Source organism: Mirounga leonina, unplaced genomic scaffold, assembly GCF_011800145.1.
Source record: "Mirounga leonina isolate KUSES-001 unplaced genomic scaffold, KU_Mleo_1.0 Mir_94, whole genome shotgun sequence".
NCBI lineage: Eukaryota > Metazoa > Chordata > Mammalia > Carnivora > Phocidae > Mirounga > Mirounga leonina.
The window spans coordinates 49,394,402-49,408,281 of NW_023270855.1; the positions used below are offsets into that span (position 1 = coordinate 49,394,402).

At 53.5% G+C, this 13,880-nt stretch overlaps 1 protein-coding gene across 3 annotated transcripts in view; it reads left to right on the forward strand.

Annotated features, from left to right (window-relative positions):
• Positions 1–2,657: 2,657 nt before the first annotated feature.
• Positions 2,658–13,880, forward strand: part of RFX1 (regulatory factor X1) — a 32,206-nt gene continuing 20,983 nt past the window's right edge. The window contains exons 1-3 of one of the 3 annotated variants that reach the window (XM_034996371.1): positions 2,658–3,823; positions 8,750–8,902; positions 11,600–11,953. In XM_034996371.1, coding sequence (XP_034852262.1) covers positions 11,647–11,953 — 307 coding nt within the window. In that variant the 5' untranslated portion in view covers positions 2,658–3,823; positions 8,750–8,902; positions 11,600–11,646. The remainder of the gene's footprint in view (positions 3,824–8,749; positions 8,903–11,599; positions 11,954–13,880) is intronic. The other 2 variants (XM_034996372.1, XM_034996373.1) reach the window with 2 other exon arrangements.

The window sequence follows — 13,880 nt, forward strand, 5'->3', positions numbered from 1 at the left end:
TTTTTAAGCTAATACTAGGGAGGCAAGACCATCCTTAATTCCTTACTTTTAATTACCAATGTTTCAGAAAGGAGTTGGTCAAGAGCTGCTTCCAATGGTATAATGTGTGCATGTGTTTTAAACTTTCAAATTGGAGCATAATATACATAAAGTGCACAGATTTTTTTTTAGATTTTATTTTTATTTCTTTTATTTTTTTTTTTATTTTTATTTTTTTTTACAAACCCTTGTGTTGAGGGCTGACTTTCAATAGATCGCAGCGAGGGAGCTGCTCTGCTACGTACGAAACCCCGTAGATTTTATTTTTATTTATTTACTTGAGAGAGAGAAAGTGGGAGCAGAAGGAGAGGGACAGGCAGACTCTACACTGAGTGCAGAGTCCTACGAAGAGCCTGATCTCATGACCTGAGCTGAAATCAAGAGTCGGAGGCTTAACCCACTGAGCCACACAGGCGCCCCAAGTGCACAGATTTTGAATGGAGAGCTCAGGGAATCTTTATATCTATATACCCATGCAATGGGGCACTTGGGTAGCTCAGTTGTTAAGCTGCTGCCTTAGGCTCAGGTCATGATTCCAGGGTCCTGGGATTGAGCCCCGCATTAAGCTCTCTGCTGGGCAGGAGGCCTGCTTCTCCCTCTCCCACTCCCCCCGCTTGTGTTCCCTCTCTCGCTCTCTCTGTCAAATAAATAAAAATCTTTATATACCCATGCAAGCACTATCAGATAAAAAATTTAGAACATTTCTAGCCCACACTGCCTTCCCTGCCACAAAGGCTTATAATGAATATTTGTGATTGAAGAAATGATTTCAGGCTTGGCTGTGCCCATCTTGAGGCTTAGGGATGTCAGGAAGGTGGGGAAATGGGTTGGAGGTGGAAATAGGGCTTCTAGTCCCAACTCCCCACAGGGCTGGCCCTGGGACCTCCGCCTGTCTCACAGCAGCTGCAGGGCTGAGTGACTTTGCTCTGCCAGCTGCGATTTATTCTGGACACCTTATGCCTGGAAGTCTCGTGAATTCTTGGGGGGACTTGTCAGGGCTGAGGCGGAGCCGGCAGTTCCAGGCAGATTGGGACTGCTACTGCTTCTCCTCTTCCAACGAGGGTCCCATCCAGGGGCATGAAAGCACACTGGAAAGTCCCAGAAAAGGAGACAGGCTGTCTGGGCTCTGCTGCCTCCAGTTGTGTGGTCCCGAGGGAGCACCTTCCACCTCTGAGAGTCCGTTTGCTTACCTGGCTAGTGGGGGGGAATATATTCCACTTTGCTGAGTTGTTGGGAGGATTTCTTTTCTTTTCTTTTTTTTTTTTTTTAAAGATTTTATTTATTTATTTGACAGAGAGAGAGATAGCGAGAGAGGGAACACAAGCAGGGGGAGTGGGAGAGGGAGAAGCAGGCTTCCCGCTGAGCGGTGAGCCCGATGCGGGGCTGGATGCAGGGCTGGATGCAGGGCTGGATGCAAGGCTGGATGCAGGGCTGGATGCAAGGCTGGATGCAGGGCTGGATGCAGGGCTCGATCCCAGGACCCTGGGATCATGACCTGAGCCAAAGGCAGACGCTTACCAACTGAGCCACCCAGGCACCCCTGTTGGGAGGATTTCTGAGGAGTCATTTGGCTACCTGTACTTCTCTGACCTCACCTCCTGACACTTTCCTCTTTGCTCATTCTGCCCCAGCCAGATATTTGTTCCTTCCCCACCTGGCCTTTGCCTCTGCAGTTTCTACCACCTGGGTTTTATGGGGCTTGCTTCCTCCTCACCCACCACTCAGGCTCAGTTTGCATGATCAGGAGACACAGGAGACAGCAGCCTCTTATGTTGCTCTTACAGCCCTCATAAACCTGTCTCATGTATTAATTTCACTAATAATTGTGTCTCCCCTAGTAGAATGCAAGGTCTAAGGATTTGTCCGCTTCTTTACTTTTACAACCCGGGCCTTGCACACAAGAAGTGTGAAATTGGTTGAACCAGGAAACAGAAGCTCAGAGATAGAGCCACTTTGTCTCATTGTCACACAGCAGAAGTGGAAATTAGAACCATGGGCTCTGATCTGGTGGAGCCTAGGGCGCAAAATTTGAAGAACGGGGTGCCAAAAAACTCACTGATCAAGATAATATTTTGAAAAATCAAAATTAAAGCAAAAAAAATTCAATGATTAAAATATGTTTTTAAGCAAGTAAAGGACAAGATCCGATCCTGCACTTGCATGACTCACCTCACCTTAATCCCAGTCCCGGCGGATCTTATCTTTATTTAAAATTTCGGTATTTTGCTCTTCGTGAATTTTTTTCCCCATTAATTTTGATACTTAAAAAATATCGGAAAAAATATTGGATTAGAGAGCGCCTGGGTGGCTCAGTTGGTTAAGTGACCGCCTTCGGCTCAGGTCTTGATCCTGGAATCCATGGATCGAGTCCCGCATCGGGCTCCCTGCTCAGCGGGGGGTCTGCTTCTCCCTCTGACCCTCTTCCCTCTCGTGCTCTCTGTCTCTCATTCTCCCTGTCTCAAATAAATAAATAAAATCTTTAAAAAAAAAATATTGGATTAGAATGTCATTTATCTTGATGACTGAGTTTTTGCGCCCGAGGCGCGCTCACCCTAATCTTAACCCGCTTCTGTCTCTTCTCCCCTGCGGAAACTGAAGCGAGGAGGACGGTGTTGGGGAGCGGAATGGCGGGGAGGGCGGTGCAGAGCAGCCCGAGCTCCCCTGGGAGGGGCTGGGTGCCGACCTTTGCTTATCGCCCGCGATAGAAGCCTCTAATTAAATCCTCCGCCTGCGGGAGACCTTTCCCAGAGCCCTCCGCACCGCCTGCGGGGCCGAGATAGCCGCGGCTGTCCCGGCAGCAGTGACCTTTCCCGGCTCGAGAGGGCGGGGAGGCGGGAGCAGGCGCGGAGGCCCGGTCTAGGCAGAGGTGGCCGCGCGCTCGGGGGATGGGACCTGGGATCGAACCCCACCTTGGCTCCCCACGACCATCCCACCACCAGGGGGCAACGAGGGTAGGCGAAGAGCGCCCAGTGACGTCATCGAACCCCTAACCCGGCCCCGCCGCTGACGTCACAGAAGAGCAGAGCACGTCACCGCATTCCTCCCGTGACGTAAGCGCGCGAAGCTAGGAACTGACCCACCGGGGAAGGGAGAAGTCTGAAAGAAGAGAGCTTTCCTTTCTCGCCTTTTATAGTTGGTAAGGCGTTTAAGGTACGCAGAGCGGACTACCATTCCCAGTTGGCCTTGCGTGTCGCGCATGCGCACGGCTCCCAGCTAGAGAGCGCGGCAAACCTTTGGAATAGATTGACGTCCCTTTAGCTGAACCGTAAGGCAGATTTTACAGCAGCAAACCCAATCCCAACCTCACAGACCCCACCCCTTTATTCTTAGGCCGCTGCTTCCTTGCGGGAGTGACGGGTTCTCCTGCCTTTGAGGGTTCAGTTTCCTTTGATGGACAAGCACACCGATGAATCAGAGCGCCGAGAAGTCGAGAGGGTGTTGAAAAGCGTGACTTGGGACCAATAGCTTAGGAGCAGGACCTAGCGCCGTCCAATCACTTCTCTTGGCGCCGCCAATCACCCAGGACTCCGCCCCCGCTCGTGACGTATGTAGGGTGGGTAGCAACAGTTGCCCCGGTGAGGGAAACGGAGGCGCCATAGCCACGGTAGTCGTGGCGACCAAGCAACCCGGCAACGCGAGTCAACAACAACAACCGCCCGGCCGACCCCCACCCCCACCCCCCCTTGCCCGGCCCGGGGACCCCGGCACGTTCCGTCCCCCTCCCAACATCGCCTCCGAGACCTCTGGAAAGCCCTTCTGCGGACAGAAGTAGGAAGAAGCCGAGGTAACCGGGGCGGCCCTGGGGTGGCGGGCCGGGCCAGGGAGGGCGGCGGGGCCGGGGCTGAGGGTGTCGCTGTAATCATAGTCCGGAGGGAAGGGGCGGGCGGTCAAAATGGCGGCGGCGACTGTCGGGGCCGTGGGGGAGGGGGCCGGGGCCCGGCTGGGGCGACACCACCCGCCCCTGGGGTCCGGGGCCCAGCCCCCGCGAGGGGCGGGCGCTAGCAGGCCGGCGGCGAGTGGAGGTCGGCCGGACGGGGCGGGGGGCTTTTATATGTTGGGAGGTACGGAGAGGCGGGCCTGGGGAGGCCGGGCCAATGGGAGCGAGGGAGGGGCGAGGCGGGGCCGAGGTGAGTGGGCGGGGCCAGGTCGTAAGGTGTGGGCGGGGCCGGCGGGCGGCGGGGGGTGCCGGGGAGGAACCGGGTGGGGCAGCTGCCGCCTGGGCCTTGCCGCATCCCAAAGGGATAGGAGGCCACCTGTGCCGCGTCGTTTTCGAAGCCCCCGCTCCCAGTCATTCCCAGTACACACTGTCTGCCACATCTCAGGCCTCAGTTTTCCATCCTGTAAAGTGGGGGAGAATCACTGCTGTCGTCCCTTTTCTGCATTTCAGGGACTCCTAACTCCTTTCAGGAATTTCTCTAGGGCTCATCTTCGAACTTTCTCTAGGGCTCATCTTTGAACTACCCCATGTGCTGTTTTTGAATGCGGTTTGATAAAACAGTTAACTAATCTTGATTTCAGCACTGCTGTCTGCTCCTAAATCTGCCTTCTTCTCTCTGAGAGAAGGCAAAGGGAGTCAAAGTTTCATGGAGAAGCTGTGGGCTGGGAGTATAGCTTTAGCCGGGAGGATTTGGTGTGCAGAAATCAGAGCCCATGGCAGGGAAGGGTGATCTCGGGTGACTCGAGACAGAACAGAAACTTGATTGCTTTTCTGTGGGCTGCTCTCTTAGATCTGGTGTTGTCCCTGGGCAGAGGACTTGTTTCTGGAGCTGGGATGATTTCTAACCATTCTACCCATCACAGTCTCCCTTTCTGGGAACGGGAAGCAAATGGCGCCCGAGGAAGTTTCTTAGATTTCTTAAGCTGCTTCTCTTGGCCAGACACATGTTTTTGTGTCAATCAAGTTGGTGTCAACTGGGTCACATGTCACTGAGGAGGTACCAGCCTCCAGAGCCACGTGGGCAGGAGCGGGACATCAAGATCAGAGGGAAAGGGAAGTGTTCCATGTTTGTTACAGGAGAATCTGAGTGTCTGCTTTGCGGGGCAACAAGATCTGCCAGCTTGGGAAAGAATTTATTTTTTTCAAACAGCCAGCTGGGCCAAGTCCACTTTGTTTATTCTCTGTCTTGCTTTGGAGCTTGGCATCAGCAGAGCAGAGTGGTGGTGTGCAAATTGCAGCCGTTTTCTTTTCAAATCAATAAACTTCAAGGAGAAGGATTGTTTCAGGCTTTCCTAAAGCTTTCAAGAATTTGAGATAAGGTTGGGGGGGTGGGTCTCACTTCTCCAAGGACTTTTTCTAGACCTGGTCCTCTTTGAGAGGTGGCAGGACCCCTTTGAAAGTTAGGGAGGACAGAGATTAGTTTTCAGTACAAATCTGGAAATACCAAGTCTGCCTGAAAGATCATTACCACCTGTTGGAAAGGCAAACTTTGAGCGGAAGGTGATGTTACTGATCATCTAGTCTTGTTAACTGTCTCTCCCCCACCATAACTTTTATATTTGAAGGGCCCAAGCCCAGAGGGCTCTTTTGACGAGGGTAGAGAGCGCTGGTTTGATTTGCTTTTGGAAACAATCACCTGTTTTCTAGCTGTGCCTGTGGATGTGTTAGTTTACTACTCTGGACCTCAGTTTCCCCTAAGCTAGGGGCAGTGATCATTGGTAATAATTTTAAGCTCATATTGCTGTGTTATGGATCCTGTAAAAGAATACATGTTGGGGGCGCCTCGGTGGCTCAGTTGGTTAAGCGACTGCCTTCGGCTCAGGTCATGATCCTGGAGTCGCGGGATCGAGACCCACATCGGGCTCCCTGCTCGGCAGGGAGTCTGCTTCGTCCTCTGACCCTGTCCCCTCTCATGTGTTCTCTCTCTCTCTCATTCTGTCTCTCAAATAAATAAATAAAATCTTAAAAAAAAAAAAAGAATACATGTTGAGCATCAGATACCTAGTAATTGCTCAAACTCTGTTAGCTGCCATTGTTATTCTCATGATTGGCCCTTCCTGCTCAGCCCTCTGAATTACACCACTTGCATTTATTTTTATCATTTTGAATTGGGCGAGAGCCTAGTGGCTTTAAAGGTTGACTCACTTGCTGGGCTGTGTGGGCTGATGACAGAGATGACAGAGATCCCAGAAAGCTGGATACCAGGACTCCAATTTCTAGTGAGAAAATGCCATTCCCCTTGCTCCTGAATAGCCTTTCTGCCGCTTTAGGAGAGTAGCCAAAAAGAAAAATTCTCCTGGGCCTGGGCCCAGACTCAGCTCCAAGGCTTCCAGGAGGCAGCTGGGTGAGCCAGGGGTGTGGGTGTCGTGGGAATGGTGTCTCTGGAGCTGAAGTCCTTGCTTTTCCCTCCCCATACACATCTCAATAGCTCGGGGATGGGCCAGGCGGACTCCCCCAGGGACGCAGCCTGCAGATAGCAACTGCACAGTGCCTAGTACTCTTCTTGGGCTGGGGAGCCCATTCTGGACCAGGGGGCATCGCCCACCCCTGCTGCCATAAGCCTGCTGCTGGCAGAGGCAGGAAGCAGGAACTTGTTCACAATTGGTAGACTCAAACTGGCCTTTGACGCTCATGAGTAGTGTGCTCCTGGCGTGTAGACACATATTTGACAGTAAAAGTTGAGCCTGTACTATGTGCCTGTCTAGGGAGCTGGAGGTAAGGTGATGGGCAAGGCAGGCCGTACTGTGTGCCCATTCTCAGAGCTGGAGATGCAGAGATGGGCAAGGCAGGCTGGGTCTCTGCTCTTGGGGAGCTTGCATTTCTGGTCATGGAGGGAAAGGGAACTATGAATAAGAAAATAAACAGACAAGGAAATACAGGGCCAGGAAGAAAACAAAACAGGAGTATGTGCTTCAGAGTGCTTGGGGTTGGGGGAGGAGAGCACACTCGAGACCCAAGAAGGTGACATATAAGCTGAGATCTGAATGATAAGAAGCAGCCAGCAGTGGAGAATAGGGGTAGAGGTGAGGAGAACATGTCAGTCAGGTGGAAGAGTCTGGTGCAAAGGTCCTGAGGCAGGAGGAGGTCTGGAGCATTCTAGGAGCAAGAGCCAGTTTGACTAGAACATTCAAAGTGAGATAGGAAGGACCTCAAGGCCCCATAGCGCTTGGGAAGGGATCTGGATTTTATTTCATCTCTGTGATAAGAGCCATGGAGCCTTCTGAATAGAGGGGTGACAAGATAGGATTTGTGCTTTCAAAGGATCTTACTTTTTTTTTTAAAAGATTTTATTTATTTGAGAGAGAGAGAGAGCAGGAGCACAAGCGGGGGGAGGGGGGAGGGATAGAGGGAGAAGCAGACTCCCTGCTGAGCAGGGAGCCCAGCATGGGGCTCGATCCCAGGACCCTGGGTTCATGACCCGAACCAAAAGCAGATGCTCAACCGACTGAGCCGACTAGGCACCCTCAAAGGATCTTAAGGACTATCGAGGCAAGAGTGGAGCTAGGAGCCAGTAATGAGGGTGTTGCAGGAGTCCAGGCAAGAGATGAAGACATCTCAGAGTAGAAGGGTGTTGATAAATGTGGAGAGAAGTGTAATACCTCCTTAGGATCTATTTTGAAGGAATCATTGAGAAGTCTTAAAAACTAACTGTGTATAGAAGATGAAGGAAACCCACATCCTTATATTTATTTTCCCTATTCCCAGCAAGTTCCTCATCAAAGCCATTCTACAGATGAGGAAAGGGAGTTTTCTTTCCATTTTCTTTTTTTTTTTTTTAAAGATTTTATTTATTCATTTGAGACACAGAGATACAGAGAGAGAGAGAGCATGAGCAGTGGGAGAGGCAGAGGGAGAGGAAGAAGCAGACTCCCTGTTGAGTCAGGAGCCCTATGTGGGACTCGATCCCAGGACCCTGGGATCATGACCTGAGCCGAAGGCAGATGCTTAACCATCTGAGCCACCCAGGCGCCCCTTCTTTCCATTTTCTTAGGAGGGCCTTTCCAAGACGTAAACCATTTGGTTATAGAATCTGGAATCCAAACCAGAAGTCAGCAAACTATGGCTATCACCTGGTTTTGCATGGCCTGTGAATTTGCATGATTTTTTATGCTTTTTTTTTTTTTTAAGATTTTATTTATTTATTTGAGAGAGAGAATGAAAGAGAGCACAAGAGGGGGGAGGGTCAGAGGGAGAAGTGGACTCCCCGCTGAGCAGGGAGCCTGATGCGGGACTCGATCCTGGGACTCCAGGATCATGACCTGAGCTGAGGGCAGTCGCTCAACCAACTGAGCCACCCAGGCGCCCGATTTTTTATGCTTTTAAATGATGGGGGAAGAAATTACAAGAAGAAAATTTTGTGGCCCGAATAAAATGTCAGGACATGTGATACTATATGAAATTCAAATCTCGGTGTCTATAAATAAAGTTTTATTAGCACATAGCCATGCTCGTTTGTTTAAATATTATCTATGGCTGCTGTCACACTGCAGTGGCAGAGTTGAGTAGTTGCAACAGAGGCTGTCTGCCCTCAAAGCCAAAAATGTTGGCTGTGGCCCTTTACAGAAGTTTGCTGGCCCCTGACCTGAGGTAATTGATTCAAACATTCTCCAAAAACAGCTGTTGGCTTTGAAGTTAGGTGCAGCCATTGGTGCTTTTCTTGGCAGTTTCATTGCCAAGGAACAGATTTGCTGAGCGATTCCCTTGTTTCATGTGCCCTGCTCTGTAAAGGAAGGGATCTCATGCTGTTTATATTTGTGACTTATTTCTCTCTAGAGAGCACCCTGCAGAGCTCTGCTTGTCCTAGTCATCCACAAATGGAAAGAAAAGGGCTCCCTGGTCGACGAATAATTGTGGGACACTTGGTATCCTGTATTGCCCTTCCTAGAGATTGACAATGACGGTGCTGAGAAGGCCTCCAATAGAGAAGTGGGTTTAACTGTTTCATTAATCTTCCCTTCACCTTTTCCAGCTTGGCCTTTCAGCCTTTGCTGTCACCTCCTTCCCCTGCCCCTGAGTGGAAGGAATGGGGCCTGTGGGCTTTGCACCTCAAGGAGGAGAAAGCACCCTGCAAGTGTGGAGCTTTTAAAGCCCTTTCCTGGGGCGCCTGCATGGCTCCGTTGTTAAGTGCCTGCCTTTGGCTCGGGTCACGATCCCAGGGTCCTGGGATCGAGCCCCGTGTCGGGCCCTCTGCTCGGTGGGAAGCCTGCTTCTCCCTCTCCCCCTGCCTGTGTTCCCTTTCTCACTGTGTCTCTCTCTGTCAAATAAATAAATAAAATCTTTAAAAAAAAAAAGCCCTTTCCTTGCAGGAGGTACCATAGGAGCAAGCTCTGCTAGGGCCCAGAAAGCCCAGGCCAGGGTTTCTCAGAGAGTTCTCCCAGGGCCAACGGGCTCAGAATCATCCCAAAGGAGAGTTAGCTCAAACAGCAGACTCTGGGACCATCCCAGACTCCCTGGGCACTGGTGCCCAGGAACCTGCATTTAACTAGCTCCCCAGATGATGCTGATGAACACCAGGGTTGGATTCCCCCTGGGCACCTCCTTCTAAGAGCCTGAGGAATGTGTGTGTCTCTCCTGCCCCCACCCTTCTCCATCTCCACTTGGCACCGGTATTTGTTCAGTGACAAGATAATAGAGGCTTCCACATCCCAGTGCTTACTGGGTGCTGGGCTTGTCTTGTCAGATCGTTACGGCAGCCCTATGAATTGGTGTCCTCATCATCCCCAGTACAGGTGGGGAAACTGAGGCCCAGAGGAAGGTCAGTAATGTGTCTGCGAATGAAGAGACAGGTCAGGGTTTATGTTGAGGTGGGTCTGACACCATGCAGATGGACAGCAGTCAGCTGCGGTGACCCCAGCCCCTACACTGGGCCAGAGTTTGGACCCAGTGGTGTGAGGAGCCCCCAGGAGGCAGCCCCTCTGATGCTGGCAGGAGGGAGTTTGGGAGGGCATGGGCTGGGGGAGAGCGACTTTTTCTTGTGTGTGGCAGGTGTTTAATCTCTGTGGGTAGGGCCCAGGTCTCCTGGTCTGAAAAACAGGGAAGATGCTACCTACTGAGTATGAGAAATAAACAAGCCCCGTGCCTGGCTCCCTGAGTAGGGCTCGGGGCTAAGAGCATACATCTGGAGGTCAGAGAGACCTGGGTTCAAGTCCTCTTCTTACCAGTTGCTGGGCACCCTTCGCGTGGTTTTGCTCATCTGTAAGCTGGCCGTGGTGGTTCCTCCCGCATGGGGCTGCTGTGCAGAGGTGAGCACAGCAGACGCTCCTGGGGCTTCTGGTCAACCAGCAGCAGTTGCTTCTCCCACCCCCTTCTGCTTGCAAATCCCACTCTCGGTCACCAGTGGCTGGAGGGCCGCCTGCTGGCGCGCGATGGCACACAGGTGCCCCAGGGTTAGTGCAGAAGAGCCTCTGGTTCAGTGGCCTGGAGTGCCTGCGAGCGTCACAGGCGACTGACCGCAGGCAGGTCCAACTCAAATACTTCCCTGGGCCAGGCAGGGGCCATGGAGGTATGGGGGCTGGAGCTCCGCCTCTTCATCACTCTAGTGTTTCTTCCGCCGTCCTCAGACGCTCGGGAGTTGGGGATGGCACCCATTAGTGTGGGCAGCGGGGAAACCATTTGCTCATCTTCTGATGAGGCGGGGCTGGGTGAGAGGGAGGGTGGCGCTAGCACGGGGAGGGGGGCCGTGAGCTAGAAGGGACAGAGCTCAGCAAGAGGGACGGGGTGCCTAGCCCAGTACCTGGAAGAGGGAGCACGACCCTTGAGCAGCCAGAAAAGCTGCCTCTGCCTGGTTGGGCCGGCCCCATTCTGTGGCCAGGGCCCGCTCTCAGCCCAGGGCCCCTGGACTCAGACTGGCACTCTTCCTGTGATGAGCCCCCATCTGGTGTCGTAACCCAGTATGGTCCGTTCAGGCCTGAAAGCCCCTGAGGCCACAGGCTGCTCTAAGGGCTTTTTGGACTCAAACACCTTCCCCTTTCTGGTACCCCACTGGGAATGATCCTCAGCCAAGAATCCCAGCCGAGATAGCAGGCATGTAAGGAACTGGGACAGGCTGGCCTGGAGACCGCTTTCCCCAGACTTCACCTTCCAGCAGTTAGCCAACTACTCAAGTGCTCAGAATGCCCAGGATTCAGCCTCAGCCTGCTGTGTGGCCTGGGGCAAGCTCCTCAACCTCTGTGAGCCTCAGCTCCTCATCTGGCAGAGCAAACTCAAACCCAGACACGGTTGTTGCAAAGTTTAAAATGAAATAATGTAGAGAAAGCACTCAGCACAGTGCCCGGTCTGCAGGAGCCCTCAGGAGAAATGCACCATTTGAACCCACCCTCCCCGGCCCCCCCCTTGACGCAGGGGTCCCCCAGGCACCAGGGGCTGAAGGAAGAAGGCAGAAGTCCTGAACAGGGGTGAATGGAAGAGGCGTAGACCAGCCTCAGTCCATAACCAGTTCCCCTGCAGTGATGGGTTCATTGTATCTGGCCACCAGCCTCAGGATTTAATTAAGTTAGTGAGGAACCTAAACGTGTCTCTAGGGAGCCAGGAACTGTCCCTGGTTTCCTCTGCTTGTGGATTAATTCTTGTTTTTCCTTCTTTTGTTTTTTTTTCTGTTTCCCTCCTCCTCTTCTTCTTCCCAAGGAAGAAAAAAAAAAGCCTTATTTATTATCATTTTCCCCACTGTTGGCATGGCAACACCAGCGTACGTTACTGAGCTACAGGCAGCCCCGCAACCATCCCAGCCACCACAGGCCCCGCCCCAGCCACCGCCGCCGCCCCCAGCGGCGCCCCAGCCCCCCCAGCCGCCTGCCACCGCTGCTACCCCCCAGCCCCAATATGTCACTGAGTTGCAGAGCCCCCAGCCCCAGGCACAGCCCCCAGGCAGCCAGAAGCAGTACGTGACGGAGCTCCCGGCCACCCCCACGCCCCCGCAGCCGGCCGGCGCACCCACCCCGTCCCCGGCGTCCCAGCAGTACATCGTGGTCACTGTCTCCGGTAAGTGGACATGCGCTCGCAGCCAGGGTGCTCCGCGAACAACTCGGAGAGGAGTTTGGGGAGCCCGGCATCCTGGATGTGCGCGGGGGGCACAGTGACTGAAGCTCTGTCTGTGCCTGTCACCACAGCAGCTTTCAAACTTGCTGGGGTTCCCCGGTGGGACTTGGGGGGTGTTTCTGGGGAAGGAGTCGTCAGGCCAAGCAATGAGGCTTCTGTCCACCTAAACTCCTTCCCACCAGGGCAGCTCATAGGGCTGTTTCTGTCTCTGTCCCCAAGTCAACTGCCATTTGAGGAAAGGACTGGGTGGTGGACTTAAAGTTCGCAAACATCTCTTGGAGATGGAGGGTGAGCACCTGGCCGCTGCACTCCTGGCCTGGCCTCGTTTCTCACCGGTTCAGCCTGTTTCCTCATCCACAGAGGGCTGGTAACAGCTTCGTGAGCTCAGGGGATACATGTGAGGTGTTCACGGAGGCATTTCAGGGAGGTCAGCTGGGAGGCCTCCCCGGAGGTGTAACCTTTTTGGTTCTGGCAGGACCCAGGGGCTGAGGGAGGCCGTTGGTTGGGCAATTTCGTGATCATGTGGGCAAGGACCTCTGTTTCTCACTGTGGTCTACCCTTATGGCCGTGGAGAAAGTGACCAGGGGGCTCAGGTCGTGGCATCTGTGATTCTTGCCTAGACCATCTTCCCCATGCCCCAGTTCCCTCCAGGATGGAGACGGGCCGAGCAGAAGGAACTGGGAGCAGAGGGTCAGGACAGGTAGTCATTCCCCTGAGAAGGCGGAGCTCAGACCAGGACTGGGCATCATTTGTGGTTTCCAGTGTGCTCAGTGGAGGAGGGAGGATGTGGTGAACCCCTCCCTCCCCCTGCCCAATCCTTCCAGAGTGGAAAATAAGGAAGGGATGGGAATCATAAAGGCATCTTGGGAGGCTGTGAAAGGGGCAGGTCAAGACTGGGTTTAGGAAGATAGGACAATATAGAGTGACACATGGCAACTGACATGGCCCCAAGGGACCAGAACAGGTGTAGGCGGGGCCCTGAGCAGCATCCTTTAGGCTCCTGGCAATGTGGAGGTCCCCAGAGAGGGCTCAGGGTGGTGACGCTTTACCACAGGGACTCGTCTGGAGGGATGTCACGTGAGAGCCACACTGAGAACCCCAGCCATGGACGTAGCCAGGGTCTCCCGCGGGTTCCCAGCACTGCCCAGTTATCCTGCTAGGTTTTCTCACCAGCATGCCCCCCCCCCCCCCCCGCAAGAAACCCACCCCCACCTCCATTGTCTTGTCTCATTCTGCACTCCTTACCCCTGACCTCGCTGCCTACCTCACTGGGGACAGGTGCCACCACATATCAAGAAGGATCCCATCTCCCCCGAGCCAGCCTCACAGCTCCCAGGGTTGTCTGCAGCCACTGGCGCTGTGAGTCCCAGGCCATCCCCTCCAGGGCCTCGTTACTTGGTCCCTCTCTTTACAAATCTTTCCCACCAGCCTGCAGAGATGAAACAGTTCCTGATTTAATCAGAAATCTCAGTTCCCGTACCCCTTCAGCTGCTGCCCACGTCTTCACTTCCTTTTAAGTCAGAATTCCTTGAAGGATTCACCCTCCCTTCCTTAACTGGTGCTCTCCCCTCTGTTGCCTCTGCCTTCCCCCCACCCAGCGCCCCAGTTGGAGTCACCCACAGCCCCCATCTTGTCCGCCTGCTGGTCACTCTTGGTACTCCTCTTCCTCCGGCCCTGGGAAGCGCCTGACACACTGGTCCCCTTCCTCCCAGAACCGCCCCCTGCCCCGGTCTCTACCCACTTCCCTGCCTCCCTTCTCCGCCCCCTTTGCTGCTTCCTCCTCATCTCACTTCATGGTGGCCTATTCCACTGTCTCAGCTTTCCCTGCCCCCTTGGTGCTAACAACATGCCCGCGTTGTGGCCTGTGCCC